The sequence below is a fragment of the Uloborus diversus genome, chromosome 5 (genome assembly GCF_026930045.1).
Source record: "Uloborus diversus isolate 005 chromosome 5, Udiv.v.3.1, whole genome shotgun sequence".
Lineage (NCBI taxonomy): Eukaryota > Metazoa > Arthropoda > Arachnida > Araneae > Uloboridae > Uloborus > Uloborus diversus.
In genome coordinates this window covers 109,084,757-109,102,619 of record NC_072735.1, presented here as the reverse complement: position 1 = coordinate 109,102,619, position 17,863 = coordinate 109,084,757, and the positions used below count along the sequence as shown (strand labels likewise).

Below are 17,863 nucleotides of genomic sequence, written 5' to 3'. Positions count from 1 at the left end.
GACGAATTTGCTTTTGTCATCTATTGTACGTTAGCTTTGTTGTACAAACTAACTTATTTGGTTTCCGCTGAAAAAAATATATAACTCCAACATTTTCTTATTGTTAGTACTACTGAATCCAACACACATTTCTTCAAATATCTCGAAAACTCATTTCTGCAGATACTGCCGCTTACCTGCCCACGGCAGTACACACGAGAGACATACAGGTCTGAAGCTCATTCATTGTGAGCTTTTTTTTTTCTTTTTTTTGTAATACCCAACTCAGAATCAAAAAATCTTGGAGTAAACAACTAATCACCCCCTCTCCCCCCCTTAGGGTAGGAATTTTTCCCTCAAATTTATAGGGGAATTACTTCAGGCTATACCCTTTCCAATAAAAAAAGAATATTCAAATTCGGACTATTCTGTAAAAAGTTATGTGTGGTCATACATTAAAAAAAATATATATATATATACGTGTCGACTTGAGAACCTCCTCCGTTTTTTCGTCGGTTAAAAATAGTATGTGACCATCACTAAACTTCGCCCTATTTTTTCATACAAATCCTGAATATAAAAAATGTTTGACGACTGGCACTGAAAACTAACCCTAATCACAAGTACCAGAGATTGAGAGGTCTACACTGCCGTGTGCAGGTAAAGAGATATAACTGCAATTTTATCTTTTTTTTTTTTTTTTTTGGATTTTGTCATCATTGTTTGTACGTTAGCTTTGTTGTACAAATTAACTTATTTGGTTTCCGCTAAAAAAAATATAATTCCAACATTTCCCAGTTGATAGTACTGGATCCAGCGCACAATTCTTCAAATATCTCGAAAAACTCATTTCTGCAGATACTGTCGTTTACCTGCTCAAGAGAGTACACACGAGAGACATACAAGTCTGCATCTCATTCATCGTGAGGTTTTTTTTTTTTTTTTTTGTTATACCCAATTCAGCATCCAAAAATCTTAGAGTGAACTACTAATCGCCCCCCTTTCCCCACCCTTAGGGAAGGATTTTTTCCCACAAATTTATATAGGAACAACTTCAGGCTATACCCTTTCCAATAAAAAAAAGAATATTCTAAATCGGACTATTCTGTAAAAAGTTATGTGTGGTCATACATTAAAAATCTGTGAGTGAACAACAAATCTCCCCCTTTTCCCACCCTTAGGGTAGGAATTTTTTCTCCAAATTTATATGAGACCAACTTCAGGGTATAACCTTTCCAATAAAAAAAGAATTATCAAAATCGGACTATTTTGTAAAAAGTTATGTGTGGTCATACATTAAAAATCTGTGAGTGAACAACAAATCAACCCCCTTTTCCCACCCTTAGGGTAGGAATTTTTTTTCAAAATTTTTATGGGACCACCTTCGGGGTATACCCTTTCCAATAAAAAAAGAATTATCAAAATCAGACTGTTCTGTAAAAAGTTATGCGTGGTCATACATTAAAAAAAAAAAAAAATATACGTGTCGAATTGAGAACCTCCTCCGTTTTTTCGTCGGTTAAAAAACATAAAATAAAAAAAGAAAACACGATTGGTGTTTAGAACGTTGCAGTCCCATCCTCCTAATAAAGTAGTTATTGGGGGGACATAATGCTGGATAAGACTAATAGTTATTGAACTTAATTGTAGTTTAAACATCTTAGCTAAGATTTAAAAAAGATACAAGTTGATTATCGCCATGCATGCTTCCTCTCTAAGATCATACATTTCTTCTTTTTTTTTTAAATTTATTTATTTTTTATTTGAGCAAAAAAGCGAAAATGCATTGCTTTATTTTCGCAATTCAGATAGTGTTTTCGCATTATGCGAAAAATGCGACCGTAGCGGAAACCTTGCCCTGGAACTGCATGAGTTTTTCCCCATCGGCTATCTGATTTTAACTACATTTCAGAAATCACAAGATTTGATATTTGTTTCCCTTTGACTCAGTATCTTCGGGAATGACGGTATGAATAATGTGATATACTTCTCAACTTATTTTTAATCTAAATTGTAAAAAGAAAACATTTTGGAATTAAACCTTCATTCAAAAATATGACAGAAAGACAACAGAATACAGCTTTAAATCACTTCAAAGCTGAACTGAGAAGTCTTTCGACGATATTTTCGAGAGAATTTTCAATTACAAAAAAAAAAAAAACTTTCTTTCAACATAGTGTAAAAAAATGTTGATTAAATTACTTGAAGCACATTACGCTATTTCCATCACTGATTTGAAGTGAAGTAAAGAGTAACTCGTACGATTACATTCTTTTCGTTTAATTATTGTGTGAAACATATAGGATAAAAACGGAACAACTTTGTTTTAACCCGAGAAAGATAGCGCACCTAACAGTGACAAGAGATCGCGCGGGATAACTGAGTTACCCCAATCAGTTTTATCTAAAATTTTCTATAAATCATCATTTTCTATCTTTTCATAATCTGTCAGTTTCCGTTTGCACGCAAGTATTCAGAGCGCAAAGCAAAATTAATGCAAAAAGAGAGCTAGCGAACGCAAAACTACGCTGTTTAGAATGAGAAATTTTGAAGCAGTAACAATCGCGTGGGGAGAGTGAGTCACCCCATTAACACGTGAATTCTAAGAAATAATTGCTTCACCCGCAGAAAGAAAAGAAAAGCAAAAATAACACTTCACACCTACCAAGGGGGCAGTTAGATATTAGGATACTGAAAGGATAATTGACTACAGATAAATATTTACTCTGCGACAGGTGTTTGGATAAGAATGGGGTGACTGTGTGCTCCACGCTATTTCTCTCTGGTTAATCATATGCTCAAAAATGCTCAATAATTAAAAAAAGTTTGTTTTTTCTGTTCGAAAAAATATTTAAAAAATCTTACCCAAAAATGAGCCATAGAGTTAACTTCAAAGCATCTCCTGATAATATGGCTAGGTAAATCAACGAGTGGCTGACCAGAGAAGACCCCAGCATTGTTGATGAGAATGGTGACGTCTCCCACTTCTTGCTTGACACGGTTGGCATTTTGAATGACCTGTTGTTCGTCTGTCACATCCACTTTATATGAAAAAACTGTTTTGCCAGCCACACGGAGCTTGGTCGCAACATTTTCCACGTTTTCCTGAAAGATACGAAATAAAATGGACTTGACTTACGTGAAAGGAATATAAAGCGAGTTTTCTCAAGCTGCGTATCTCAAATAAACCACAGAGCACCAACGAGGTACACACCGTAAGACAACGAGGAACTTAACGGTGTGTCAGGTTCACACATTTAATTTTTATAAAAGATCAAATTCTTAAGGGGTTGTAAAGTTAAGTATAAAAAATATATTATGGATGAAATAAAATTATTCCAGACTTTAGAGTACTTCGTAATAAAAACAATCACAGCCTAGTTGTTAAAAAATTGTTTTTATTAATTTGCTATAATGTAAAGTAATGTTGCTATTGTTTGTTGTTGTTTCGTGCCAGCTAGGCTGGCAGTTTGGGGTGCGCTGCTTCAATTTTCTAACTATACCGTAATTTGGTGTGAAGTCCGACTTCCACAGTACACACATGCCGTAAGGACCCCTTTATAGGGTAGGCAGCCATTCACAGCACAACACATTCACACAAAGGAAGGACAAGGACAGGAGAGGGAAATTACATCCATGCCCGAGCCGGGATTCTATCCCGGGACCTCCCCGTCGCATACAGACTCCTCTGACCACTAGACGGGGCGGGCGACCTATTGTTTGTTATCCATAGAATACAGTTTTAAAATGCCCCTAGTGACTTCCTTACCATTCTAATCCTATTAAGATGCTTGTATTTTGATTAAAAGAAGCTGCTAATTTGAGTAGGATAAAGCTTTGATAGTTTTTTTCCTGCTCTTTAATCAAGAAGTTCTTTCCAGAAGAGTTTCTCAAGTTTTAATGGGTTGAATACCACTCATCTAGCAGATGCAGGTTCAATAGTAGTATACTCTTGATAAAACTATGTTCGCAACAATAAATTTTTTTGAGTTTTGTTAGGGGAGTTGGGAGGGGCAATAAATTTGTTGGGGTTTTTTTTTGTTAATGATACCAGAATGAAACGATAAAAGCCCAAAAGGTGGGGATTGTACCAAAGTCTCATAAAAATGTCCCCTTGCAGCTATTCTGATTTCAAAATTTTTGAATGGTGACAAAAGAAAAAAAAATCCTTGTGCAAATTGCGTATTGAAAAATCACAAATGATGTTGAGACGATCGGCAAGAAAAGAAAATTAAAATTGTTCAATGCCAATTCAAACATGGGACCGAAGAAACATGCTTCCCACACTGCTTATGAAAAATTTTCTACAAATAGTGTTTTGCTCATGATGTGCTGTGATTGGTGCTTCTATTACTGTTTAATCGTGTAAATTATGCAGAGTTAATTAAAGCTAGCTCCTCTTCTCCTGTGTTGTTATTAATTCTTAACTTTTCATTGAAAATGCTTTACGGCGGCAATTTTCGTCACACGCTTATAGTTCTAATACGTTCTAATAATTTGTGGGTTTTCAATACGCTTATTAATTTACGCAAAGGAAAAACATTGAATGATTCAAAAATCTCTGCACTGTAACTGTAGCAGTCTGCACTGTGTTGTTTAAAATCATCACAATCCGGAGTGCATACCTTCAAATAGCCCTCTCTATAATTTGGTTCGTTTTCAGTTTAGCGGAAAAGCCACTAGGGCTTTCTCTTATGCAGGGAAAGTTACTTTTGAACCACCTTGCATTTAAGCTCTGGAATTTTAACACCGGTTATAAAACTACATTGTCATTAGATTTTATAATATACTGTTCGAAATACACAAACAGTCTCCCTTCCATTAAAGATCCTCTTAATTTTTGCCCTGTACTATATTGATGCTTTAATAGCACTGAAAATATTTTCTATCTAAAGAAATTCGTTCACATTTACTCGATTCTGAAAATTGGGGATAAACCGCAATGGGAATTCTAGGGACGACGCAAATCAAAAATATATTTCTGAGAGCAACTGTTGTGATGGAAACGTCTGTCTTTTTTTTCTCCCAGGAAAAATAATTCAACAGATTTGGGGGGAAACAGGGAAAAGTGTGGAGAAAATGGAAAAATAATAATTGGTATAACTTCTTGCGAGTTCTAGATCCAGGATTGTGCACTGCTTCATTTATTGGAGAAGACTTTGAAAAATTTAAAGGGTGAAAATCAGCAAAATGGTAATGATTTAGAAAGGGAAAATATTTTCTTTTTGTTATGACACAGCGGAAATATAATGAGATCAAAAATATTACATGGCCCCCAAGATACACACAAAACAACTTTTATACAAACTATTTTTACTCAATAAAAGTGAATGTTTGTGTATCAGTATGTCTGTCTGTCTTTTACGTGAGTAGGGCCAAGACTGATCGGTCGATTTTAATAACATTTGGCACAAAATTAGTTTGCAGCATGGGGGAGCACTTCGAAGAGCTTTTAGGAAATTCGATTTTGTTCTTTTTCTATTCCTATTTTAAGCTAATTTTTCGCATAAATTTGATAATATGGGGAGAAATGTTTTATGCACATTTTTTAATTTCTAGTCATTTGAAAGCTTGAAGTTTCTGCACATGATGAAGTTCGTTTGAAGTTTCTACGATCAAAAAGATTGCTGTTGGAATTGTTTTAAGAAAACCGGAATATAAGGCTTACTTTAAGCAAGCCAAACGATTCTAAATGATTAAGCTCGAGAATAAAATCAAATATTCGCAACTCCAGCACGAATACACTACCTTGCTGTGATTTACAAAATTAAAGAAAAGGATAAAACAATGCGTTCCACGTGTGTCTGTTGGTAAACATAGGCAGTTTGTTATGAGTATTTATTAACGCATTCGATGTGTCTTAGATTGCTTTCAGCTACAGAAATTGCTTCGTCCCTTAATAGTATTCTCGAGCTTCTCAAAATAATGTTACTTTTCCTTATTTCCTTCTAAAAAGTGAGTTGATTGTTAAATGGTGAAAGCGTAAACACAAGAAAACTCTAGATTAACAAACTTGGATAACGTTATACCAGGTAAAAAGTTTTATTGTTTTGTGCGAATTTGTAAGAATATAGGTTTTTTTTAATTCTTAAATTAATTCAACTAACCATATTTTACAGCAGCCTTTAGTTGGAATGGACAGTATGCAAAATATTTTCGTAGAACGAAATGAAAAATGTTTAACTGAAAAAGAATTTACTTTATTGCTTACATTCTCAGTTGAAAGGTTTCGCCAAATTTGTTTAGAGTTATAGTTTTAGTATTGTGCGAGCAAAGAACCCTTGGCGCGATTTCACATGTCAGTTAAACCATTTTTATTTTTTTTTATCATGAGTGGAATAAAATGATAAAAATATTACAGAATTCGATAAGTAAAGAGAAATAATGGTGGATCGATTGAAAAGAAAACTACCATCATATATCCGTGAGAATTTTGTTGATGATTTGCGTAGCATGACATAACTAAATCATACTCAGAAATTAGAAACATGCGAAACAGAAAAATTTAAAATTAACCAATTCGGCAATTTGAGAAAAATAACTCAGCTACAAATGCAAAACAATTAGCGCTGGCCAAGCAAGGCAAAGAAGCATCATCTTCTTTTGATAACAATTCGTAATATCATATAATCAAACTATCTAGCATTAGTTGTTGCTCTTGTCAGGCCACAATTATTATTTAGTTTTATCAAGAACTGACAAATATCGAATTCAACGTCGTGGAAATGGCTGCTTAGAACTACGAACTACGTAATTTGCATTAATTTCTGACGTTTAGTAATGCTTCTTGAATTCTCATTTCTTTTTACGTGGGCCAGAATATCCACAAGACTTTAAAATTAATTAAAAAAGAATAAAGCAAAAAAATCGTGCATAAAAATTTACTAGGCTTATGAGAATTTTCTACGCTACGGCATGCGTTTGTTTTACCTTTTTTATTCGCCGTTAGACAGTGGCTGCAGTTCCCCCTATTCGCAACTCCAATAAACTATAGGAGGCGCTGCAGCCACTGTCTAATGGCGGATGAAAAAGGTAAAACAAACAAATGCAGTAACTTTTAACTTGCTTTGAAACTTAGTGAATGACAGTAATTTTTCATCATGTTTGTGGGAAGATTTCTTTTCTATTCTTCTGAAATTACATTACACCACAAACTCTCTGAAGCCTGTAATTTACCCCGAAGAAAACGTGTGGAATGAAATGTTTTACCTTTTTCTTTAGTATCGTTAATCACCGCAAGGTAGCGTACTCGAGCTCTGGAGTGGCGAATAGTTGGAGTTAAGAATTAAAGATAAACGGAATTCATTCTCAAAACGGATATTATTTTTTTGTTTTGTTGCCTTAGTTGCCTATTTTAAAGCCCTACGCTTGTTTCTTTTTTTTCTTCTTTTTTAATGCAAATATTTCTTTTAAAAATTTTAAAAAGTTTTTTTTTTTTAGTTTTATTTTACAGCGATCCAAACTCTTATTCGCAACTCCAACAAACTATAGGGGTCGCTGCAGCCATTGTCTAATGGCGGATGAAAAAGGTAAAACAAACGCACGCCGTAACATATAAATTGCTTCGAAGCTTAGTAAATAACAGAAATTTTTGTTCGTATGTATAATTTTTTTGTTCTTCATTCTTTTGAAAAGATTTTTCGAAGTCTTTTGGTTATTCTGACCAATGTAGAAAGAGATGAGAAATCGAAAAGTATTACGGAAAGTAAAAAAATAATGCAAAACACACAGTAAGTTGTTCTGAAGCAGCCATTTTCACGATGTTGAGTTTAATATTCATAAATTTTTGGTTTCCTTCCAGCAATGTTTTCATTTTGTACTGTTTTTTTTTCTATACATTAGTACTTATTATGTCCAGCTTCGTGACATTTCCAGCATTTGTTGACATTTTTGTCACATAGTGCACATACGTGACCGTAAAACTGTGAAGAATAACATTCATTATTAGATAATTTATTTCTATGACTATATACAGTGGCTCCCAAAAGTGTTCGAACACCTACGACTTTCAGCGAAGTTGGTCCCTATCCATTGGTTAGAATTAATATTTCGGAATAGATATTTAATTATAATAGAGTAAGAGCCCATGGGTGCCAGACATACGTCATAGTATAAAGGCCCAAAATTTTCCTGCGTAAGCGCACTGGAGCAGGTATGAAGGGTTCGCTATTAGTTAAGCTGACTCGCGCTGGCTTTGGCGGGCAAGAGGTAGCAAAGGCGCGAAAAAATGGTGAACAAAAACATCATAGTATAATGCGTGATTTTTTAAATATTTTATTAGGGGCACTATTACGAGTTAAACCTTACAAAGCCAGACACTTAGCACGCTGGCTTTGCGCAGCCAGACACTTCAAAGCAGGGAAAAAATGGTGCCCAAAAACATCATAGTATAAAGCGCGATTTTTTTATATATTGTAAGGGGTGCTACTAGGAGTTACGCCTTACAATGCCAGACACTTCGCACGCTGGCCTTGCGCAGCCAGACACTTCAAAGTTGGGAAAAATCGTGTCCAAAAACATCATAGTATAAAGCCATGTCTGGCATTTTAAGGCGTAACTCCCAGTAGCACCCCTTACAAAATATAAAAAAATCACGCTTTATATTATGATGTTTTTAGACACCATTTATTTTAAGTATCAACAACACCTTTTAAACGCTTGGGAATAAATATTATTCTTTTTTCTTTCATTTTTTTGCGTAATTTCCGAGTAAATGTTCAACCGCACTTTGAGTCTTACTATTTCTAGCTGCATTTTCGTTTCAAAGTCGTATTTTCGTAATCTAGCCACTAGATATCTTTAAATATGTTGCATTAAGTTCAAATCTGGAGATTGAGAGGGTATTTTCTAAACTTTAGGACAATTTTCGAGGCACTAGACGCAAATGTTGAAAACCGTGCTGTGCTTCTTATCGTTATCTTGATAAAAAAACAAAGTTGCTTCCAATAACCAAATTTTTGGCTAAGAGTTCAAAATTGGGTTTTAAAATATTTAAAGGAATGACATGATTCATTATTTCATCAAAAATTTCAAATTACCTAGTCCTGATGCTGATATGCACCTTCACAATATAACACCTCCACCGTCCTGATTAACTGATCCAACTAAGTTCTTAAGATTAAGTTCCAAATTTTTTCTTCTACTTACAGTTATACAACAATTTAACCAAAAATGTTGAATTCATTTCTATCTGTAAGTAAAACGTAATTGTAAAACGTTTTGAGCTCATTTATCATTGATTTTACGAAGAAAAGCTTAAGCTTTCTGTTTTTCACACGACCAAGAAAATTTCTGCGGGAAGAGGTTCCACTTAATCTAGCTAATCAGAGAATTTGGTGAACAATTTTAGGTGGAAATAAAATGTTAAATTTTTCATTGCCAGTCTTTTCTTACCTTGATATCGGTCCGAGTCTTTTCTTTAAAGCATTTTATCTAGCACTTTACTATGGAATGGTATAAATCATCAAATTTTGAGACATTTTAAACCAATTTACCGCTACCATGAGGAAAAAATCAAATTTCGAATGATGTTTGTTGTTTTTTACGAATACCAACCATTTTGAAGTAATAAGCACAATATTATTAAATAAATAAACAAAAAAATAAAGCCAAATGACTTTTAAGAGTCAACACAATGCAAAAATATTAAATAAATGGCATATGATAATTTTAATCATGAATTTATTCGAAAGCATTTGAGTATACGATGACTTTTGTGGCGTGTTATTTCTGTCTCTTCGTTTTTTGACCCATTTCAAAAAGAAGATCCGTCAATATTTTGAAAAAACTACTGGGGTGTATTTAGAATGACATAGGAATGATATGAAAAAATATTGGACTTCATATTCGAATTCAGTTTCGCGTTATTTTGGTTTTACTAAAAAATTTCAAAGTGTACGAACACTTTTGGGAGCCACTGTACATATGATTGAATATCAAAACAGGAAGATTTTATTCTTTTATTTAGCTGGTGCAAATTGTTTTATTTTTGTAATTGAGTTATTTCTTCGAATCAGTTTACTAAAAAATTCTCTACTACTTAATTCTCGCTGCTTCATATGTTTCTATTTCTCAACTAAATGCTGAAATTCTGTCATGCAATGCTGTCTACATACAATGTGTGTCTACAAAATGCTCACGCATACATAGTGGCAGTTCTGTTTTTAATCATCATGCATTTAATTCATTCGTCATTTATGATTTAACTGATAAGTGAAATCTTGTCAAGATACATTATTGTTTCACACGATACTAAAATTATAACCCTAAGTTGGCGCACTATTTCAACGATAAAAATTCCACGCTATTATTTTTTATTGCTCAAATTCTTAACGTTCTTTCTGGATTTTTCAATCCGTTCTGCGATAAATACTTTCAAGAATATTTATTTGCATACTGTTCATTTCAGTTAGATGCTTTAGTAACAAGGTTATCTAAATCAATTGTGTGGAATTAGGTTAAGGAACAGCTGCAATTTTTCAACATGGCCCTGGTGTCCAGCCAATGTTATTAAGTCCGTTTGTTTTCATCGAAATGAAAAACTGATATTTATTCAAACTCTCTCAGAACAAAATAAATGAAATGTGTACTCACAGTTTTTTAGCAGATATTTTTGATGTTACGCTGTTGCGGGTGACGATTTCAAACGATGAATTATGCAAATAAAAAAATACGCATAACAAACTGCTTCTTTTGCCCAAAATGGAATACGTGGAGCGCAATGTTTTACCTTTTTCGGAAATTTTATAAATCACCGCAAGGTAGCGTATTCGAGCTCTGAAGTTGTGAATCAAAAACGAATTAAATTGAAATATTTTCACTGTTCAATAAAAGTCGTCTGCTCTTATTTTCCTTGTTTTAATGGAATTATGGTGAGTAAATTAGTCATTAAAGTCAAGTTGTCACAGGGTTCTTTCAAAATGTTTAATTTCAGACAGTTCATTTTGATTTGTAAGCTAGAAAAAAAAAACTGGAAAACTGTTTGGGACTTTAAATAATTTTTCAGGTATTCGCTTGGCTTCTGTGAGTCACAATTTTTTTTGTCTTACTTTATACTTTTGATGAAATATAGTTGAATTACACCTAAAATTTAAAATTATTCAATTGTGAAATGTCGGGTTATTACTATTGATTCTGATTGATACTGTTATTTATTTTAAATAATAAATAATTTTAAATTTCGGCTAATTCCAACAGGAAATATTTACTTTGTCTTTAGTTTAAGAGCTAATGCCGTTTACAACTTGAGATTTGAATATTTTAATCATTATTTATTGAATGTATCACAAATATAACATTTCTTTATAAACGAACTTTTCTAATTCAGTAAACAAAGCAAGTGTTTTTAAAATCCTTAAATCTTAAAATTATGTTACTTTGAGACCGATGAGATACAATTTTATTTTATACTAGCCGCCTGCGGCGACCAGCTGGTTCGCCTTTTTACGCCATTCAACTTTCTATGCAAGCAGCCACCTACAGCGGCTGTTTAGCTAACTTGTCATTTACCTTTTTATTTCAAGTTTGCCGCCTTCGGCGGCTGTTTAAATACATTTGGCAGCAGTATTAATCAATCCATCTCTATCTTTTTTTGTGCCATTCACATTTTTACGCCAAGATTGCCACCTTCGACAGCTATCCATCTTTACGATCTATCTCTAAATTTTCTTATCTATCTATTTATTTTAACCTTCCTGCTCATCTATATATATATATATATATATATATATATATATATATATAAATGAATGTTTGTCTGTATGTCATCCATGAACTCAAAAACTCCCCGGCAGATTTGGCTGAAGCTTTCACCGTTTGTTATTTTTGGTACTGGGAATGTTTATAGACCAGTTCGAAAAAAATCCGATCGATAGTTCCTTTTTTATTCCAATTTAAGTCACAATCCATTGGATAAATACGAATAAAATTATCGGCTGCAGAAATTATTCCTATTCCTATTCAGAGTCACAACTGACTTCAACTGTATTTATGTCGAGGACTGCATACTAAGTGCCTTGCCTCCATTATTTTATATACCGATAGATGGCAGCACCATCACCGGATCGAACAGTTAATGAGAATTTAGAACTAGTCCAGGAGCTAATAGCTACCTGGTGCTAGCACCCCCAGAGGTATCGTTTCACTTCGAGGACATTGAGACCACGAGCATATTTAACGTCGCCCAGTCCCCTTTAATGACGACGGTGCGTCTTCGACTATTGAGGTTCGAACTCAGGACCCTCCGGCCCCGAATCCGACACTCTACCGATCGGGCTACCACGGCCCGTGCAGAAATTAATTCGCGCGAAAGATCTCATTGATAAGAAGTTAACTGTTGCCATTTTTCTTGAGTTTGAACAAATAAATTCTTTCTTTATTGTTATATGGCTTTTCATGCAACGGGGGGGGGGGGGATTTGAAACTTTTTCTATTTGATATTTTTAGCGATTGATTGATCTTGCAAACTGCGTGAGTACAAAATTTGAGTATAGTCACGGCTTCACTTGATACCTGGACCGATTATTATGAAAATTGCTATATATATGTATTTTTCCACGGAGAAGGTGCATAATATGCTCATTGAAGCCACTCGCCACCAGGTGGCACTGCAGAGTAGCAACTTCTGCCCCGTTCAACCGATTGTCATGAAAATCAGTATAATGATGTATTTTTTTTGTTGGCGTAGCAACGCGCGTCGGGTACAGCTAGTTTCCTAATTAAAACAATGATCACTCAAAAAACCGCTTTTTTTTTATTCAAGTAGAGCAGAAAAAAAAGTTATCTCCAAAATTCCCCGTAGTGTGCAAAAAGTAACAAAGTAAAGTAAGTGACAAAGAAAAAAAAAACTCTCGCTGTCTTTATTGAGTTAAATGCGCACAACTATGAAGTGTAACGTAATATAAATACAGCAAAACGTCCGGCTCGGTGGGGGGGGGGGGAGGAAAAAGAAATAAATGCAATCCCTAAATAAAACAAAAAAAAAAAGAAAGAAAAAAAGCAAGCGCTGCCGGAAAAACACGTAGTCATCACGTCATAAAATGTAGAAGTAAGCTATATAGTAAAAAAAAAAATAACATCGTTTGCGATTAAGATTCCGCCGTAAATATCGAATCGAAATCAAAGTAATGACGTCAGAGGCAGAAAAGATTGAAGAACGCTTTTTTCGACCGATGCGTGGAAAGACATAATGTGGTTAGCATTAAAAAAATTGTAAAAATAAAAAATATTGCGTATTTTTAAGAACGTTTTTCTTCTGAAGAGGGCGAAATGTTTTTACTATCACCAGCTTAAATCTTAGAAATGAGGCTTTGATACATCTCGCAGAATGATATTAGAAAAAAATAAAACCCAGAAAAAAATGTAAATTCAAGGTTTTTTCAAAAATTCATAAAAAATACAAAAACTGCTCTATCTTCTAAAATTTTTCATTCATCATATTTGAAATTAAATTTCCTACATTATAATACAAAAAATATTCGTATGGTGCAATTAGTTCGGGGTCTGTAAGGTAAAAAGTGCAAAAAAACACATAAAACATTAAATAACTTTTTTTCTAATTAAAATATCAAAAATCGAAGCCCGAGGTTCACATCTTCGGCAAAAACAGCACCTGTATATCAAATTTCATCTTTCTAGGCCTTACCGTTTTCCCGAGAAGCGCGCCACACACAAACATCTTATTTTATTATATGTATAGATTTTTTCTAATTAAAATATCAAAAATCGAAGCCCGAGGTGCACATTTTCGGCAAAAACAGCACCTGTATACCAAATTTCATCTTTCTAGGCCTTACCGTTTTCTCGAGAAGCGCGCCACACACACACACACACACACAAACATCTTATTTTATTACATGTATAGACTAGTAGTAAAATAACGGAAGTAATGGAAATGAAGAAACGTTTCAAATGGGAGAGATTTCAAGATAGCGTTGAGATATCTCGAAATTTTTGAAGCAATTCTGCGCCACATTCAATGCTAAGTGACCATAAGTACAAGTAACCATGTTTTTGCTTTCTTTTGTATTTTTCTCACAGAAAATAGTTGTTGCTGTAATAGTGAGTAAACAACTGATGGTCGGGGGGGGGGGGAATTCAGTCTGTCGAAAATATGTAGCGATCTTGCAAAATAACTTTAAAGTATGAAAGTCACCTATAAATGTGCACAGGCGATCCAAATAACCTTTTAATTTTTTACCACGGGTAAGGTCGTGCGGGTACCGCTAGTACATATGAGGCAGTGAGAAGCAAAATGATGTTTGAGACAAAATTAAACATTTGGAAACAGCCAGTACAAATTTTAGGTGAACCTCTCCTCTGTCTTGGGGCAAGAAATAGTACTAGTAGCTCTGGTAGGTACTGCTGTACAGTATGATTTAGAAAAAAAATTAATAAAAGCCTACCCATGATCTGAACTTTAAACGTGGTTTACTTGAAACTTTAAATGATCCACTTACAACCATTTGCTTCTCATAGAATAATGTATAAAACACATAATATTGAAGGAAATTACACACAGTCAATCATGTGCGTTATCATGGCAAAAACATTGCGTTAACAAACCTGAGTTTTTAACTTTTACTTACTATAATTGTCCTAACCGTGCTTTATCTAAAATAACATTGTAGGGGAATGTTACTCGTAGCATCAACAGAAACTAGTAGAAAAGATTCATAAATGGGTAAATTGTATTAGATTTTATTTCACAATTCCTTTTTTTTAAATATTAAGAATTTTTATGAACATTTAATGTTAACAAAAGCTAAACAAAGGAAAATAACATGCTCGTGTAAGCAAACGTTTAAACTGCAAGTACATAATATTAGTTTCTGATCTTATATTTTCCTTTAACTTGGGCATGTTTTTTGCCCATCATAAGGGAATAATCATAGAACAAATGTTTTACTAAATTTTTAATTGAAAATTATAATTAGTGTATTTGTTGAATAATATTGTCTTGAATAATTATGTTAAGTCCTTTCACCATAAGGTGTAATTTTCCCTGTAGTTATTTTTTTATGTAAACTATTCGTACTTGATTCGCAAAGACTGCTCACATTGATTTCGACGGGATTTTTTTTTCTTTTTTTCTTTTTTTTTTCTCTTTTCATATTTTTGTTTTTAATTCAAATGCTTAACTTGAATAGGCAAAATTTGCTCGCATGAATATTCGGTTAAAATGTGAAAAAGAATCGCAAAGTTATTGTTTTTTGCTGCGTAGCTGCAAGGAATAAATGGTTGTTGGCTTTAATTATGTATGCAATACTCAACGACAAAACGAAAGCCTTAACGTAAATGCTTTCATTAAATTCAAAACATTGAAAATTTTACGAAAATTTTCTTTCTCTCTCTCTCTCCCTCTATGTATACAGAGATGAAATTTTTTATTGAATGTGAGAATGGTTTCAATTTGTGTATTGGCAATAAAATAGCATTTTAAAGGAAACACGTCAAAACAAGAGTGGCGCATTCTTTTTTCCGTAATCATAAATTCTAAATTAATAGTTGTACCTTAAGGAAAATAACAAGGAACAAACCAGAAGTTTTTATTTCTTTGAGTAATTTTTTTTTCTTTTTTTTTTTGTTTATTTCTTTTTAGATTTTACTCATGGCCGACTTAGGTTGCAAGTTCAGTTCTTTTGTAAACAATATCCAATTTATCTATTTTTCCGAAAATACTTTTCTCAATGAGTAGATTATGGTATGTACTTGTGGTATATAACGAAAGTTTTCTGTCAACATTCCCTAAAAATCGTGTTTCATAGATTTGGTTTGGTTGTCTAATAATGTATAAAGCGTGTTACTAAATTTAATAACTATTCTTAATACTTTTCCCCCGAATATCGGATGTTATAACCGCCGTATGCAATCATACCCTGTATTTAGAGAATTGTGTAGCAAATCAGTTAATTGACAAAAAAAAAAAAAAAAAAGCCTTCTCATAAAATTTTTGAAGTTGTTAATTTATCGTTCATGTGGTTAGTTATCAAAATTTATTTGAGAATTTTAAATACTTTAATAGATATTCCTTTATTGTTCTCTCTTATGTATAACGACAGATTACCTAGGAGAGATTTTGTGCTCCCTTACACCTTCTTGGTATGCAGATGATTGAAAAAGAGGTAAGAAGGGGAATTTGTTTCATTTATGTTGTTTAGCCAGAAAATAACCAACATAACATACAACCAAACAACAATATAACACAAACATTCCAACATAAAATAAGTCAATAAGCGTATTTTTTTTTTTTTTTTAACTTTTGTATGAAGTTTCAAAAACGATCTGTTCTAAAAAAGGGTTCCATTTCTCCCTACAAACTAAAAATAAATTATTTTCTGAAAGCTCATGTGCAAAATTTCATATGCTTCGTTTCTACTCGAACATAAACTTTAAATATTTTAAGATCTTTGATTAGATGTTATGTGTGCATTTGTTCAACTAAGATTGCTTTTAGAGAAGAGAGAATAGCAACAGATAAAATAGTTTTAATGCAATATTTTACTGCAATATTTTTATTTATTAGGTGGGGGAGGGATATTTTTCTCTTCCTTTGGGGGTTCTTCTTTGGGGGGAGGGTAGTTATGGTGTTTTGAGGGTGCGCCCATGCTCTTGGGGGGATAGACACCCCTGGATCAGCTGATTAAAAAGGGAAGAAACTCTGATACGGAGCAATAGAAGTAACCAAAGAGATGTTTAACTTACCTCGTTTATGTCCCACAGAACAAGGACGGGTCCAAGCTCGGAAAGGCGAAATGCTAGTTCTTTTCCTAGGCCATGTCCAGCGCCGGTGAGTAAAACAATTTCGCCTTTGATGCTCTTCTTCTGCTTTGGGCACAAGCAACGACCCAGTCTGATAAATGGGTCCAAAAACATCCAAAAGAGTACACGGATAGTTTCGAAAACTGACGAACAACAGCAACTCATTGTCTCTGAATGATTGACTTGTTGAAATTTCGTTTAATTTTTCTCAATTGTTGGTCGAGTCAATCAAGTTCTAAGATCAATCTACAAGAACTGCATCTTTTAGAATCTTTAGAACACATCAAGATGGAATTCTCCTAAGTAATAAAATACTAAACGAAATAAGTTTCAGGTACTTCCATTGCTAACGGATTCATGATTTTAATACCATACAGTTGACAGAAGAATTAAAGGGGCTTCCGCTCAACGCCGGTATCGATCTAATTGAAAAATGAAGCATTCAACGCGCAATAACTTTTTACAAGTGAGACCTTCGACGAACAAAGAAATTGAAGAAGGAAACATGTAAAGTGAAAGTTATTTTGCCCAAATCATTTTTGACATCAATCACGCCTGTTGGTTTTTGTCAGGTGTGTCATATGCTGAAGAGTTTGTGATGAATGGGGTGTCCGGTGCAGAGATTTGAATCTTCTTTCGACATATTTTGCCCAATCACATGTTTCGTTTTCATTTGCCAGTTATGAAAATCTCTGATTTGCTTGGGTCCAAGGCTGTATTTTTGCATTTCCTTGTATTATTACCTCATTATTGGAGTTACAAGGTGTTTAAAACGTAACTTACTTGTTATTCAAATTTTTGGAAGTCTCACTCAATTGCTTCAAGTAGTGTTAAATTTATTGTGTTTTGACTTAAATTTGATGTGAATAATAACCTCATTTTACTATCAAATGTTGACAGAGCAAAAAAAGTTAAAAATTTAAGAATAAAGTTAATTTTCATTTAAAAATCGGTTCTTAGTCTTACTTATTTCTTTTTTTTAACATTATATTTTATGTTGAATGTTTTTTTCTAATACTTTTTCAGAGTTTAAGGGTAGAAAAAATTATCTGTAACAGTGAATTGCAAAAAAAAAAAAAAAAACTAATATAACATTTCAAATCCAAATAATTAAAAGTAAACTAAC

At 33.4% G+C, this 17,863-nt stretch overlaps 1 protein-coding gene across 1 annotated transcript in view; it reads right to left on the bottom strand.

Moving 5' to 3' along the window:
- The window catches only part of LOC129221926 (17-beta-hydroxysteroid dehydrogenase 13-like), a 42,326-nt gene extending 25,030 nt beyond the window's left edge, over positions 1–17,296 (bottom strand). The window contains exons 1-2 of the mRNA XM_054856308.1: positions 16,681–17,296; positions 2,845–3,084 (exon numbers count right to left, since the gene is read on the bottom strand). Coding sequence (XP_054712283.1) covers positions 2,845–3,084; positions 16,681–16,902 — 462 coding nt within the window. The 5' untranslated portion in view covers positions 16,903–17,296. The remainder of the gene's footprint in view (positions 1–2,844; positions 3,085–16,680) is intronic.
- Positions 17,297–17,863: the final 567 nt, after the last annotated feature.